This window comes from Jaminaea rosea (assembly GCF_003144245.1).
Source record: "Jaminaea rosea strain MCA 5214 unplaced genomic scaffold BDZ90scaffold_5, whole genome shotgun sequence".
Classification (NCBI taxonomy): Eukaryota; Fungi; Basidiomycota; class Exobasidiomycetes; order Microstromatales; genus Jaminaea; species Jaminaea rosea.
This window is the reverse complement of record NW_020289979.1, coordinates 654706-668788: the sequence shown is the minus strand read 5'-3', so window position 1 is coordinate 668788 and position 14083 is coordinate 654706. Positions and strand designations below refer to the sequence as shown.

Genomic DNA, 14083 nt, shown 5'->3' with positions numbered 1-14083 from the left:
TCGAGCTTGCGGGGGTCGTCCAACGATCGGGTCCAATTCGCTTGTTCTCCATGACAGGGGACGCATTGCTGCTACTGCTCGCACTTGCGCTTGTCTGTGGCTCACCATTGATGGTGCATTGCGATTCGTTGTACTTCGTGGCATTGCCTTCCACTGGGATTCGCACTGCTTTGCCCGTGATCAGTGACGTGTAGAGAGGCTTCAGCTCGGGCACGCGAGACATGATGCTGAGTGGGACCGGCGCGACATCTTCTAGAGTGAGCGACGCATTGATCGGCACCGCCGGGGTCTTGTGGCTGTTGCTGCTGTCCTTGCTGCTCGCGCCCCCAGCAGGGATGGTTCGATAGGTCTGACGCTCATCATGCCATGCGTCTGCCCATGCCACTTCCATGTGCGCGGGCGATGCCTTTTTGAATAAATCGGGCTTGTTCTTGAGGCGCGTAAGATACGTCGCAGCCATATTCTGGAAGTCGCGAGAGCCGGAACCGAGCTCCTTGTCATAGCGTATGGCTTGTTGAAAATCTGTCAGCGTGGGTGCAGCGTAGTCAGCATATCAATGACCGTCAGCCAAGGTCATGCTGCGCTCACCACTCTTTGCTGCGTCATCTCTGCCTTGGTGAGCTCGACTGACCCCTCGTTGAAAGTAAGCCATGGGGTTCCTACTGGCCAGAGCAATCGATACATTGCAGTCGCTCTCCGCCTGCGCCCAGCACTGCATCTTGAGGAGGCACATCGCTCGTCTGATTGGGTAGACAGCCTCGTCCGGGTCATAGCCAATGGCCCAAGTGAATCGCTCCACGGCGGCTAGGCATGATCCAGCAGAGAAGGCGGCTTGTCCCAGATCCTTGATGGCACGAGCGACGAAGCGACGGCCACGAGTGGCGATTGTAGTCATCCTGCTCTTGTTGCCAATGATGTCGAGACCTTCAGCTTTCTTGATCAAGTTGATCAGACCTGAGAGGCTCTCCTCGGCCGTCACATCCGAGTCGATGTGGAAGAGACGCTCCATGGCGGCCTGCCATTCCAAGCTCTCGCCATCAACAGGTCGCTTCGGCTTAGAGTCGTGGCTCTCGCAGCCTGACGATTTGTGAGATGAGAAGCGTGGTGCCCAGCAGTTACTCTCGCTACTGCATTCGTCTGACGACCGGAGTTCGTGGAGGGTGATGGCCCAGAAGAGGTCAATAGGCTCTGTTTCGTTGATGATGGCCACGGCCGTCTTGGCACACTGCGCCTTGAGCGGGTCGACCTTCTTGATTATGTCCGTGGCTGCATGGTGCGAAGCAGCAGACGCAAGCAAGTCAGTCGCTGCTCGCCGATTGCGCCCTATGCTCCGCGCACTAACAGACGTCTTTGAGCTTATCCCAGCACGCCTCAATGAGCTGCTTCCACGCTGTGCCAGTGACCTCCTTGTCAGGGTAGCCTGCGCTCTTGGTATCGCCAAAGCAGCCAGCATCGATGAGGACAGAGAGCCACTGATGCGTCTCGGAGGCTTTTGAGAGCTGGCTGATGGGCTTCGCGATGTAGTCCGACGGCCCAGTGCTGATGACGAGCTTCTCGAGGCAATTGCCGTAGGCTGAGAGAGAGCAGACGCAGGGTGGGCCCCACAAGGAGAGGTCTCGACCGTGATCGCGAGCCTATCGATGCGGAGCAGAGGTGATTGTGAGCGTGAATCTCACTCATCGAAGTCTCTCGTGCTTACTAGATCACATAGGGCATCAAAGATGCTCGAGATGGTGCGTCTCAGGGCGATGTCGCTGAAGCTCTCCTCCTTGCAAGTTGCCACGAGCTCCTTCTCGATGTCCTTGCGAGTGGTCTCGGAGCCGCAAGCCGTAAGAAGGGAGCGCGAGTGCAGCCCGCACCTGGCAATGACTTTGGTGAATCCGACCTGTGGTGAGGAGGAGCGGGTGGTGGCGGATGGTGGGATAGTGGGCGGTAAGCGGCCGAATCCGCCATCCAAGATCCAGCACGCACTCTGAGCACCGTCTCTTGCTGCTTTTGCATCCTTTTCTTCATCATGTAGCCCAGCGTCATGCGATAGAGGTTGAGTGCAAGCTCATGGACCATCTTTGAGACCTTCTGCAGATTCTGGTTGGATTCGTCGCTGCGAGCGCAAGGAACGCACAAAGATGCCGGTAATCAACCTGTGAGCCTTTCATTGCACTTGATTCTCTTACTTACTGGTCGCATTGATCGAGAGCATCGTTGACGAAGAGGTCCTCAAAGGGGAAGCGCAGACTGGAAGCGAAGGGGAGGGAGGACAGTTCCGAGGCCAGGCCGCCGCCGTGTACCCAGGAGAGTACATCTGCGCCTGCACGCTGCGACTCGCGTTCGGCCTTGGTGAGCTTGTTGAGCTTGCCTCTGCGGTCACGGCAGATGGGGCGAGCGAAAGGTAGTAACAAGGTCGCCATCAGCACTGAAAGCCCGCAACGTGTGTTCATCGCTGCGCTTCGATGTCGGTGCCGAGCTCACTCACCTGGCCATCTTGCCAGCCGCCTCTGTACGAGGGCTGAAGGGGATGTAGCGATGTCGTTGTATACGCTGGCGGGAACGGAAACGGATGATGGTAGGGATGGAAAGAAAGCAAGGAAGCGAAAGCGTGCATTGATCAAGGTAGTCTCTGTGCTCGCGGCTCGAGATTGATTGAACTGCACTTCTCGACGTCGCCCCGCACACCGCTTCTCGTCGAGGCAGGACGCAAGCGAGCCCAGTCCGTCTGGCGAGGCGTGGCGACGCGTCTACGGTGCTCAGACGCAGAGTGGCGGTGCGCGAGATGATAACGCATGATGATGAGGATGGTATTGCTGCATTGAAAACATTAGAGAAGATTTGAGCAGACTTGTTGTCGAGAGCCATCGAGAGAGCCAGTCGATTATTTACATGGTGCTGCAACGCATGTTGCAGCTTCTTTGCCTTGTCCGCCATTAGACCGCGGTATGCTTGCCAACATTGTCCCTCCTGCTCCCACTCGCCGCTTGAGCTTCACCGTAGTCACTACTACCGCTAGCATTGGAAGCAAGGCGATGACGCGACTCTGCAGAACCTGCGTTTTCCACGTCGGCTTGGTGAGTGACGCCGCGCTGCAAGCGATACCGCGGAACACGAGGAGCCCACGGCTTGTGACAGCGCGAGTCCCAGAGCGAAGGGTAGTAAAGGAAGTATGTCCCTACGGCAACGCCTGCTCCCAGGATACCGCCCGCGATGACATCTGTGGCGTGGTGTCGGTAGTCCATCGTGCGAGAGACGGCGATCATCGTCGCGCCAAGCATGGGGAGCCAGACGATCCACGATACCCCAGCGTGGCCCTTTCTGCCAAAGAGATGGAACTTGCCACCCAGATAGAGCGAGAGGAACGTCAGTCCTGCGAAGGCAGCGCTTGAATGGCCAGAGGGGAAGCTGCGGAACCCGTCTGAGACCAGGTGCTCGTTGAGCGGGTTCGTGCAGATGGCGTCTGTGACGAGCCCGTAAATCGGAGCATTCGTCGCGCCAGCGCGTGGCTGGCAGCGATCGATCAGGTCAGGGCGCGGACGACCAACGGAAATCTTGATAATTGTCGTGGTGGTGACCGTGAGGGCGTGCGTGACGACCAATCCGAGTAGAGAAGCGTGAAAGTCCCAGAAGGAGCGAGCGACGACGAGGGAGATGAGCGCCTGGATGCAGATGGGAACAATGACGGCGAGAAGAACGAGGAGCCACATTGGCACTCGCTGGTGCTCGGCGTAGGTGTGTTGAAGTGAAGGGTCGGTGAGGGAGAACTCTCGACGGAAGCCATGTGCGGTGTCCAAGAAAGCCAGCATACCGGCAAGAAGCAGCGTAAGTATCCAGTCGGGAGCATAGGAGACGACGAGCTGCAGACGACGTCGGCTACTGGTCTTCGTCTTGCCCTTGGACCATTGCAGCGTCTCTGCCCACTCAGTCGCAGGCGCTAGGAGCTGGTCGGCGAAGCCATCGTGAGCTGCGTCTCGCCCTGGCTGATCTGGATCAGCGAAATGAGAGCCGCCGCCGCCATTGTGATTGCCGTCCTCGCGGTCGGCCATGCCTGGTTGCTGGACGCTGTACAGCAAGGGAAGGTTGATGTGATCGGCCGTGGCAGACGAGGTGGAGGCGCGGGGCGTGGAATCGGCGTACGGCGAGAGCAAGACTATGACGACGAGAGGAGAATAAGCTTTGAAAAGGTGACTCAATGAGTGATGAAAGGAAAGGAGGGCGCTGGGCGGTGAAGGATGTCGTTCAAGGAGTGAGTTGTAGTGATGGTCAGAAGGATAAAGGCGTCGCAGCAGCTCATAGTGCAGCTCATAGCAGCTCTGCACCGCGCCGTGGAATTTACGACGCCGAAGTTGAGAGGGGGCGGGGTCAGGCGTCGGTGCATCGGAAATAGCCTTGGATTTCTTGGCATTGGATCAAAGAAGGGGATACTTGACTTCGAGGACGGGTCGTGTGATGGAAAGGAGGCGATGAGTTCAGGTGCAAACAAAGGCATAGAGGGCACCCTTCCATCTCGATGGGCAAAAGGGCATGCCTCTTCATTCATCGCCTCGCGACGATTATGCTCGAAGTCGAGCGGCGGTGTGCCTGACGAGTCGTCACGCCACGTGGGAGGCGCGCGTCGCGCTCACAAAGTGGGTCCTCCAGAGGGCGACGAGCTGACTGAGCAACGACGGACGACGGAGAGGCGAGCGAGAATGGAACGATGGTGTGCCTTGATCACTTGCCCTGTTATCATCACAAGCCGCCGGAGCTGGCCCGCGAGATTGCTTGCTGCCCATTGCCACGTCAACATCGGCAGTTGTCGCCTGGTGAAGCATGGCCGGTGAATCTTCCTCTGCTTGGTCAACGGCCAACAACTCGATGGAGTCGACACCAGGAGCAGACGACTCCAACGATGCTGAGCTACTCGCCAGCGCTCGAGCTCTTGATCAGGGCGACGAAGCACCCGAAAACGGTAACGAGGAGCAATCGAACGGTGGTGACAAGAACGGCGGCTCGAGCGCAGCTGGACCCTCAACGTCAAACGGCAGAGGACGACCAAAGATGACAGATGAGCAGAAGTTGGAGGCTCAACGTCGCAAGCAGCAGCAGAAGGAAGAGGAAGAAGACTCGGAGGTGAGAAGCTTCAGAGACACTGAAATCGAGTCCGACGCCTGACCATGTCTTTGATCTGCCTCGCTCTCGTAGGAGCACCAGAAGCGTGCGCAGAAGCTCAAGTTTCTGCTCCAGCGCTCAGGCGTCTACTCCAAGATCATGTCGGACAAGATGGAGCGCGAGCGCAAGTCGAGGGCTGAAGCAGCTGCCAAGAAGGCAGCCAAGGAAGAGGGAGGAACAGAGGGTAGCGGCAGTGCTGCGAAGAGCGCCCCTGTAGGCAGGACCACCCGAGCTGGTGAGGCAGAGGACAAACCGCAGGCGAATGGACATGATGATGGCGCGCCTCAGAAGAAGTCTGTGGTCAACAAGAGAAAGCCAAAGGAGGGCGATATTGAGATCTCAGACTATCTCACGAAGGACGACCTTCAAAGCAAGAAGCAGAAGAGCAATAGGGGCACGCCTGTGCCAGCCTCGCAGCAGCAACCGCACCGCTCACGCCAGCCAGCTCTGGTCACAGGCGCCGAGATGCGAGACTACCAGCTCGATGGTTTTGAATGGCTCGTGAGCCTCTACGAGAATGGTCTTAACGGCATTCTTGCCGACGAGATGGGGCTGGGTAAGACGTATGTATCCACCGTAGTCACATTGCGTCTCGAAGTGTCATCACTGACGGCAACCTACTTTCCGCATGCAGGCTCCAGACGATTGCCTTCTTGGCTCACCTTCGCAGCAAGGGCGTGTGGGGTCCCTTTCTCATCGTCGCTCCACTCTCTACGATTGCCAATTGGGTCAACGAGTTCGAACGATTCACGCCAGGGATCCCCGCTCTCATGTACCACGCTCAAGACAAGAAGGCGCGCGCTAGTCTCCGTCGCCACCTTCACTATCCCTCGACGAGCGAAGAAAAGAAGGCCTTCCCCGTCGTCGTCACCAGCTTCGAGGTCGCAATGATGGATCGCGTCCACCTCTCCCACCTCAAGTGGAAATACATCGTTGTCGATGAGGGGCACCGCCTCAAGAACATGAACTGCAAGCTCATACAAGAGCTCAAGCGCTTCAGCAGTGCGCAGCGTCTGATCCTCACGGGAACGCCACTCCATAACAACCTCAAGGAGCTCTGGTCACTGCTCAACTTCATCTTGCCCGATATCTTCGATGACCTCGAGACGTTCGAAAAATGGTTCGATTTCTCCGATATTCACAACGAGGGCGGTTCGAATCGTCTTCTGTCAAAGGAGGACAGCAAGTCCGTCATCACACAACTTCATGCCATCCTCAAGCCCTTTCTCTTGCGTCGCATCAAGACGGACGTCGAGACGACGCTGCCTCCGAAGAAAGAGTATCTCCTATACGCCCCGCTCTCACCGCTGCAAAAGGAGCTCTATGATCGCTGCGTCCACGGCAATGTGCGCCGTTGGCTTCTCGAGCGCAAGACTGGCCTTAAGTGGGAGGAGATCAAGAAAATCCTTGGCAATGAGCCAGAGAGCGAGGGAGAGGACGAGAATGATGAGGCGGAGGGGTCGTCGTCTGCATCCTGGACAGAGTCAAAGGCGAAGACCAATGGCAAGTCATCGGCGGCAGCAGCGTCATCGTCTAGCGGGCCGACTAGCTCTGCCATGTCGCGCCGTCGCAAAGGTCGCACCAGCAAAATCAATTACGCCGAGGAGGACGAAGACGTCTTTGCCAAGCGCATCGAGCGAGGCGAGGACGTCGGCCGTGACCCCACTCCCGAGCCCCCCTCATTCAAGGAGCAAGAGCGTCAGGGCAAGCTCTTCTCCATCCGCCAAGCGCAGCGCGAGATCAACAATATGAAGCTGCAGAACCTCTTCATGCAGCTCCGAAAGATCTGCTGCCACCCTTATCTCTTCGACTGGCCTCGTGAGCCAGATGGCCAACAGCTGATTGACAAGTCCCTCGTCACTGCGAGCGGAAAGATGCTGCTCCTTAATCGCCTATTGGATGCTCTCTTCGCCAAAAAACACAAGGTCCTCATCTTCTCCCAATTCACAACCATCCTCGACATTATTCAGGACTGGGCAGAGGAGTACAAGAACTTTAAGACGTGCCGCATTGACGGTACCACGGCGCAGGAGGTACGTCGAGCGCAGATGAAATCATTCAACGAGGACTCTAGTGAGGATAGCGTCAAGCTATTCCTTCTCAGCACTCGCGCCGGTGGACTTGGGATCAACCTCGTCGCAGCAGACACGGTGATCTTCTATGATAGCGATTGGAATCCACAGATGGACCTTCAGGCGCAGGACCGTGTCCATCGCATCGGACAGAAGAAGCCAGTCCTGATCTTCAGACTTGTGAGCGCGAATACGGTCGAGTCGCGCCTGCTCAAGCGCGCTGGGGATAAGCGCAAGCTCGAGGCGATTGTGATCAAGAATGGGGCATTCAAGCTGCCGGCGGGGGCTGTCTCTGATGCTCTGAGCGGTGGATCGAAGAGTGGCGGTGGATCGGGCAAGAATGAGAGCATGGTAGATATGGCTCGTTCGCTACTTGCGCTCGAGGGGGAGAAGGTGCAGCTTGCTGGGGAGGACGACGAGGTCATCTCGCAGAAGACGCTTGACCTGCTTCTGGACCGATCGGAAGCTGCGTATGCTAGAGGAATGGGCTGGTCGGCTCAGGGCGCTTCTGGTAGTGATCCCGCTTTCGAGGTGACCGAGACGGCGGCGGATGGAGCGAACGAGGATTTGGCCAGGCTCATGGCCGACGCGTGAGGCAGACGCAAGGAGTGGTAATTGGTAATGGCAGCGCGAGGAGACCATGACAGCAGGGCATGCTTAGGCTCGATGGCGGTCACTTTGCGCTGCCCTTGTTATTGTGCAGCCATCTCTTTTCAATATATAGCATTTCGCCGCGAAACAGCGAGGATTGAGGAGGCACGAGGAGGCACGAGGAGGCACAAGTCGAGTGAGCATTTTGGGTGGCCGCAAGTGTTGGTTGACTTGGGGGGCGTCAGCGGAGTCTGAGCCCATCCAGCTGCAGGCGTCGACGTCGTCGCCTCTCAGGTGCGCTTTCTTTGTCTTTTCACGCCTTCTCACCACCTCACCTCCTGTGGCCTTGCTCACTTCTCCGCCTCCCTCCTTCTCCCACTCGCTGTGCCCTCTTCCTTTCGTCCGTGACTCCCGCAAAGGCCTTCTTCTGCATCTTCTTTCCCACCCTCGCTCGGGCACGTCCTGCCTTTCCTTGCGTCCCTAGCGTGTTGGCCTCCTGCTGCTGCCCCTCTCCAGCCTCTCCTCACATCGAGCGGCCCGAGCGCAAAGCCGGCCCGCCTCTGCGTCCACACGCAGGCCGACTCTTCATCACTTCGCAACGGCGTCATTACCCAGTCAGACCCCCTCGGTCGACTGTTCTGGGGCGTAGATTGACGCCGCTCTCCTTGTGTGGATCGGAGGAGATTCAGGTCCGTCTTCGACCATTCGCTTGCGATTGCAGCAGCTAGCAAGCAAAGCGCAAGCAAGCACACAAGCAAGCAAGCCAAGCAAGGGCCTTCTCACCCCGAATTGGAACTCGCTCTCGTCCCTCATCGAGTCGTCGACGACGTCGTCGGATCGCAATGTCTTCTTTGTCCTACTCGTCGCAGCAAAGTAGTGGACCTCGCGCCGGGCCTCCTCGCACCTCGTCACAGCAGCAACGACATCGCCGCTCTTCTTCGTCTCAGAACAGCACCGTCAATATCAACTCCAACGACACTAGTGCGACGTCGACATCCACTTCTCGACGTTGGCCCTTCCGAAGAGGAGTGGCCGGAGCATCGTCCTCTCGCCCTGCGACGGCCAGCACTGTCCAGTCCTTCAGCTCTGCTTCTTCGGGACGCAACGAGGCTGGTGCTGCATCTGCTCCTCCTGGACGAGTTGGCAAGAGCTTTGAGGCCATCTTGGCTAGTAACGAGACTGTCCAACTGAGAGAAACGGGAGGCGTCGCAGACGACTACGACGACGATAGTGGAGACACCGGCTTCTCACCGCGGACGCTAGCAGAGTCTACGCCTCGGGTCTCGCGTTCTCGTACGCCTACGCCTACAGCGACCAGCGTCCAGAGTCCTGGCCCTTCTTTGCCGCCAAAGACTGCGGCTGCTTCGTCAGCTTTTTCATCCTCGCAGCGCGACAGTGCAGCAGCCGCGCCCAGGGCTTCCCCTACGGTGGGCATCCCAGCCTATCCGGACGCCACGAGCACCCGTCCAACTGCTGCATCTGACGTGGTAAAGCCAGAGAGGACAACATCGATCCCACGAACATCGATGCTCTCCCGTCCATTGCCCCCCGCCCCACCACCGCAGCCGCCGCCTCGAGTCTCGTCAGGCAGGTCAAGCTCTAATGAGGATCTCGGAGTGCTGACCGACAGCGGCGGGGCAGCGACGCAGTCCTCCTCGCTCAAGGACCGCATGAAGAAGACGAGCACGCTCTTCAAGCGTTTCCGAGCACCCACGTACATTCGCAACCAGAATGCCGCGGCAGGAGCCAGCACGCCCTCTCTCCACCATCAAAGCAGCGGCCCGGCAACGTCAAATGCAACCGTGATCCTCAGCGGCAGCAAGCGTCGCCCCTCCATCCCCGGCTCCCCGCCCATCCGAAATGACGTCCCGCAAGTGCCAAGCATCCCCACGAAGTTCGGCGATTGGGCCGCCTCTACCTCCTCGAACAGCATCTCTCGCAACAAAGCGCCGCAAGGCCACGCCAAGATGGCGAGCAAAGGCGGGTCCTCTGTCCAGTCGAGCGCCTCGGGCCAGGAGCTGCGAACAGCTATCAAAGCCTGGGAGACCGAGATGGACGAGACGCTCAAAGCTAGCGCGCATGATCTGGAGAACAAGACCAAGTTCACGCCAAAGGCTACTTGGGGGCCTAGCCCGGAGTTGCCTCAGCTAGGCTTGGGGATCGGGATGGGCCAGGAGGGGCAACAGCAGCAGCAGCAGCAGCAGCGTAGTGGAGCCACCCTGAAGGTTCATGACGACGCTAACCAGCCACGTACGGCGAGAAGTGCGCCCACTTCGCCTGCAGCGTCAAGAAATGTCAGCCGCAGCCTTACACCGGATGAGAGTTCGGAGCGCAGGACTGTGTCAGCGTCGACGCACGGGCAGGACAACGGCGGCGCCGGCGGTACTGCGGGCGACCCTCAGACGCCAGTACCTCCTTTCGGTCGACCCTGGGAACGCAGCCGCAGCCCCTTTGCAGCTGGCGTCAAGTCCTCCGGCAAGTCCGCTGCTCGCCCTAGCTCGGCCTCTGCTGCCCCTCAGACGCCAAGCTCGGCCGCCTCACCAGAGGGCGAGAACTTCCAGACGATTGACTCTACTGTGGCAGACTCGGGCGTTTCCACGAACGACTCGGTCCTGACCGCACCGAACGATGGCGATGCAGTTCGCGACTCGTCTGCGTCGCTCTCTGGGCCCGCTCCTACCGCGGCTTCTACCGGCACAGCTCGCAGCCCTCATCGCCGAGGCAACCAGTCCGCCACGAGTTTTGTGAGCTTCGAGACGGCCGCAGAGGGCAGCGAAACCAGCGGTGCAGGTGCTGCGGCTGCTGCCCTACGTGAAGCGGTGAGCCGTCCCTCTGCGGAGAGCGAGAGCTCGGGCTACCCTTCCACAAGGACGGCGCGTCAAGCACCGCATAGAGCTAGCGATGAGAGTGAAGATGGTAACGACCCTTTGGATGATTCGTCAAGCGAGGAAATTGATGACGAGGACGACCTCGAAAAGCATCCGGAGCGCAGCATTCGTCTGATTCCGCAGCCACAACAGCCCACTGAGATGGGCGGAGCTTCAGTTACAGACGATGATCCCACGCCCTCCCTCGGCGGTAAGGCAGTGCTGGCGGGCACGGGCCCTAGAAGCGCGCTCCCCGTATCTCAGCGCCGCGACGTCTCTGATATCGGACCGCTACCCTCTGAGATTGGTCGCGTAAGCATGCACAGTAATGCAAGTGGAAGAGGGCCAATCGCCGGCAGTACCGGCGGAGCCAACATCGCTCCTCCTAGCTCGATTGGCGGATCCTCATCTGATGGGTTCAAGGGCAGCAGCGCTCCTACGAGCGGTCGACCTTCCCATGCCAGCAGCAATGCCAACACAACAGCAACCACCATCACCGGCGCCTCTAGCGGCGGCGCCTCCTCCATGCTCACCACAAGCATAGACGACGGTCTCCTTGACTCAGCACGGGAGCTTGCGGCTAAATGCTGGGCCTCATCCGAGGACGATCCTACTAGCACTTCCTGGATGGCGAAGGAGAAGATTGCCGAATGGCTTGGCGGGATTGGCCCCTTGAAGGAAGCAACGCGCCGCCTTTACTTCGACCACTTCGACTTCAAAGACCTTCGACTGGACGCGGCGCTTCGACAGCTGTGTGACAGGCTTTGGTTGAGGGCGGAGACACAACAAGTGGACCGCATTTTGGGTGCCTTCAGTCAACGATACTGGCAGTGCCAGCTGACGAGCAGCAGCGCCAAGGGAGTGGCAAGCACGTACGGCTCACAAGATAACGTACACGCAGTAGTCTTCTCTCTCCTTCTCCTCAACACGGATCTGCACGTGGCCGACATCTCTGAAAGGATGACCCGCCCGCAGTTCGTCCGCAACACCATGTTGGCCGTCTCTGAGAACCAGCAACAGCAAGAGGCTACAATCGGCAAGGGTCAGGGGACAGTGCGAGGTAGCATGGCTTCAGGGAGAGATGCAGATTCGATGAGCGTCAAGAGTGGGGGCAGCGGAAGTGTGGCGCATAGCTATGATACCAACACGACAGCTCATACTGCCTCTGCCGGTCTACCGCCCAGCGTCAGTCATGCTTCCACCCTGCGCCACGCCTCTTCCACCGCTTCTCCCAGAGACAGTATCATTGCTGGCGGTGGGCGCAGCACGCCCTCCAGTTGGTCGCGAGGCACTGGCGGTGCCACTGCGGGAGCAGCAGGTCGAGGCCTGTACCTCTCTGACCGTCGTCAAGAGATCGAGCTGGATGCCCTCCTCAAGGACATGTACGGCGCAGTCAAGCAAGAGCGCATCCGCCTGCCCATGGGCGGCAGCGCCGCAGACGGAGGGGACGCGACTATCACCGGCTCACAGCGCCGTGGTCGCATGTCAATGAGCGGCGCGCCTACTGGAAGCATCAGCGGTGGCAGCGGTGCTGGTGGAAAGATTGCGCAGCTTAAGCGTGGGAGCATACGTGGCATTCAGGGTCTGCTCGCCGCGCAGAGCTTCCGTGATGACAATAGTGGCGGTGCGACTGGGAGCATTGGGAGTGCTGGCGGCTCGCAGATTTCGGTGGGGTCGAGGTCAATGGGAGAGACGACTGCCCATACTCTGACTCCGGGTAGCTCCATGACGAGCTGGGAGACGAACAACGCCCCTGTTTCAGGAGGAGAAAAGGCCAACACTACGCCGTCAAGTACCGCTGCGCCTGGCACGCTAGGCTTCGCAAGCATGCTCACCACATCGCTGGTCAAGGAGACGAAGGATGAGGACCAGAATGGGGCGGACATGGACGCAGACGACGACATCTCTGACGATGAGCTAGCACTAATTGGCCCTCCGTGGGCAAAGGAGGGTGTTCTGACGCGCAAGCATTACTGGGAGACTCCGTCGAAGAGGGCGAAGGACAAGAGCTGGACCGAGGTCTTCGTCGTCATCCAAAAGGGAGTCATGAGCATGTTCACATTTGGTCAGCAAGCCTCCAGCACCAGCTCTTCTAAGGCAGCATCAGCCGTAGGGGGTGGTAATTGGCTCTCCAACGCGACGAAGTTGGGCGAATTCACTCTGGCCCACGCTTTGGCGCATGCTCTCCCTCCTCCGGGCTACAACAAGGCCCGCCCGCATGTCTTTGCCCTCACGCTTGCATCGGGAGCTGTCTACTTCTTCCAAGCAGGGACTGAAGACTTGGTACAGGAGTGGCTGTCGACGTGCAACTACTGGGCGGCCAGGCTTAGCAAGCAGCCCTTGGCCGGTGGAGTGTCGAACATGGAGTATGGTTGGAACCTTGTCGCTCCCTCGAGCAGCGGCACAGGGTCTGCGTCGTATGACAGCTTGATCGGCCGAGGCTCGATGAGCGTGGATGACTTGGGCGAGTCGGAGGTACTCCGCGACTCTACCGCTGACAGTGGGGCCATGTACGTCTCGCAGGGCAGATCGTCTAGCATCCGCAGTGGGCGCAGCGGGCGCAGTGGGCGTAGTGGGCGAAGCAGTCGTGCCAACTTCCTTTCCATCGGCAACGACTCGTCACGTCGCTCCTCAAGACTCAGTGGCGGTCCTGCTCCTTCTGGTGTGGCGCCCTCATCCAGCGGTGGCGGTGCCCCGTCGGTACGCTCTTTCGTCTACACAGGGCACGGTAACGAGCGCACCTACATCAACGAATGGAAAGCCCCGCAGCCTCCAACTGTCGCCAGCACGCTCCGCGAGGAAGAGCAAATTGACTCTTGCCTTGCTTACATTGCCCGTACAGAGCACGACCTGACAGAGCACAATGAGCTTCGTCAACCGATGCTGTCCCTCTATTCACCCCGTGGAACCAACTTTGGGCGTGCTTTGAGCAACTGGGAGAGGAAGAGCAATTACCTCTTGGCGGAGCTCGTCAAATGGCAGAGCTATGTCGAGAGTCTGACGCAGGCGCAGCGTATGAGAAGTGAGAAGAGGGATGAGCGACAGATGGAAAGGGCGTTGGCCAGGGCGGATGAGGAGATGGCCAAGGTGAGGGAGGGCGAGGAGGGCGGGCCTGTTGAGACTGGACGGTGATTGCTACCTCGGTAAAAGGGTTGTTGGGGGGCTGCTCCAAGTGTGGGAACCTTGATGTTGTTCGATGCGATACCCATTCTTATTCACTTGACGTGGACAATGGATCAATTAGAGGACTCGAGGCTGCTGGGTGAGGGGCGACGGCCGTGGTTGCGCCCCAGCCACGTGGTGACTCGAGGGCGCAGATTTTGGATCACTTCTTCGCGGGACAAGCGGAGGCGGCGGAGGCGAGGACGGCGGCGAGGACGAGACTTGGTTGGTGGTTGGTGCCTTTGCTCTTCA

The 14083-nt window shown here is 58.9% G+C and overlaps 3 protein-coding genes across 3 annotated transcripts; 2 read left to right on the top strand and 1 right to left on the bottom strand.

Annotated features, from left to right (window-relative positions):
* Positions 1-3080: 3080 nt before the first annotated feature.
* Positions 3081-3896, bottom strand: BDZ90DRAFT_209358 (acid phosphatase/Vanadium-dependent haloperoxidase; the record flags this gene model as incomplete). Its single annotated transcript, XM_025504043.1, has 1 exon — positions 3081-3896. A coding segment is annotated over one exon (816 nt), but the record flags the coding sequence as incomplete, so codon positions are not given.
* A 904-nt stretch (positions 3897-4800) lies between these two features.
* On the top strand, positions 4801-7805 carry BDZ90DRAFT_246039 (hypothetical protein; the record flags this gene model as incomplete). The annotated part of the gene is made up of 3 exons (XM_025507535.1): positions 4801-5100; positions 5173-5702; positions 5774-7805. The coding sequence occupies 3 exons, from the start codon at positions 4801-4803 to the stop codon at positions 7803-7805; spliced, it is 2862 nt and encodes a 953-aa protein (XP_025362734.1).
* A 722-nt stretch (positions 7806-8527) lies between these two features.
* Positions 8528-13922, top strand: BDZ90DRAFT_163110 (hypothetical protein). The gene has a single exon (XM_025503628.1). The coding sequence runs from the start codon at positions 8645-8647 to the stop codon at positions 13799-13801; it is 5157 nt and encodes a 1718-aa protein (XP_025362733.1). The 5' UTR covers positions 8528-8644; the 3' UTR covers positions 13802-13922.
* Positions 13923-14083: the final 161 nt, after the last annotated feature.

Excerpts from the sequence above, each read along its gene's own strand:
- BDZ90DRAFT_163110 (XM_025503628.1), top strand. The coding sequence starts at position 8,645 with ATGTCTTCTTTGTCCTACTCGTCGCAGCAAAGTAGTGGACCTCGCGCC.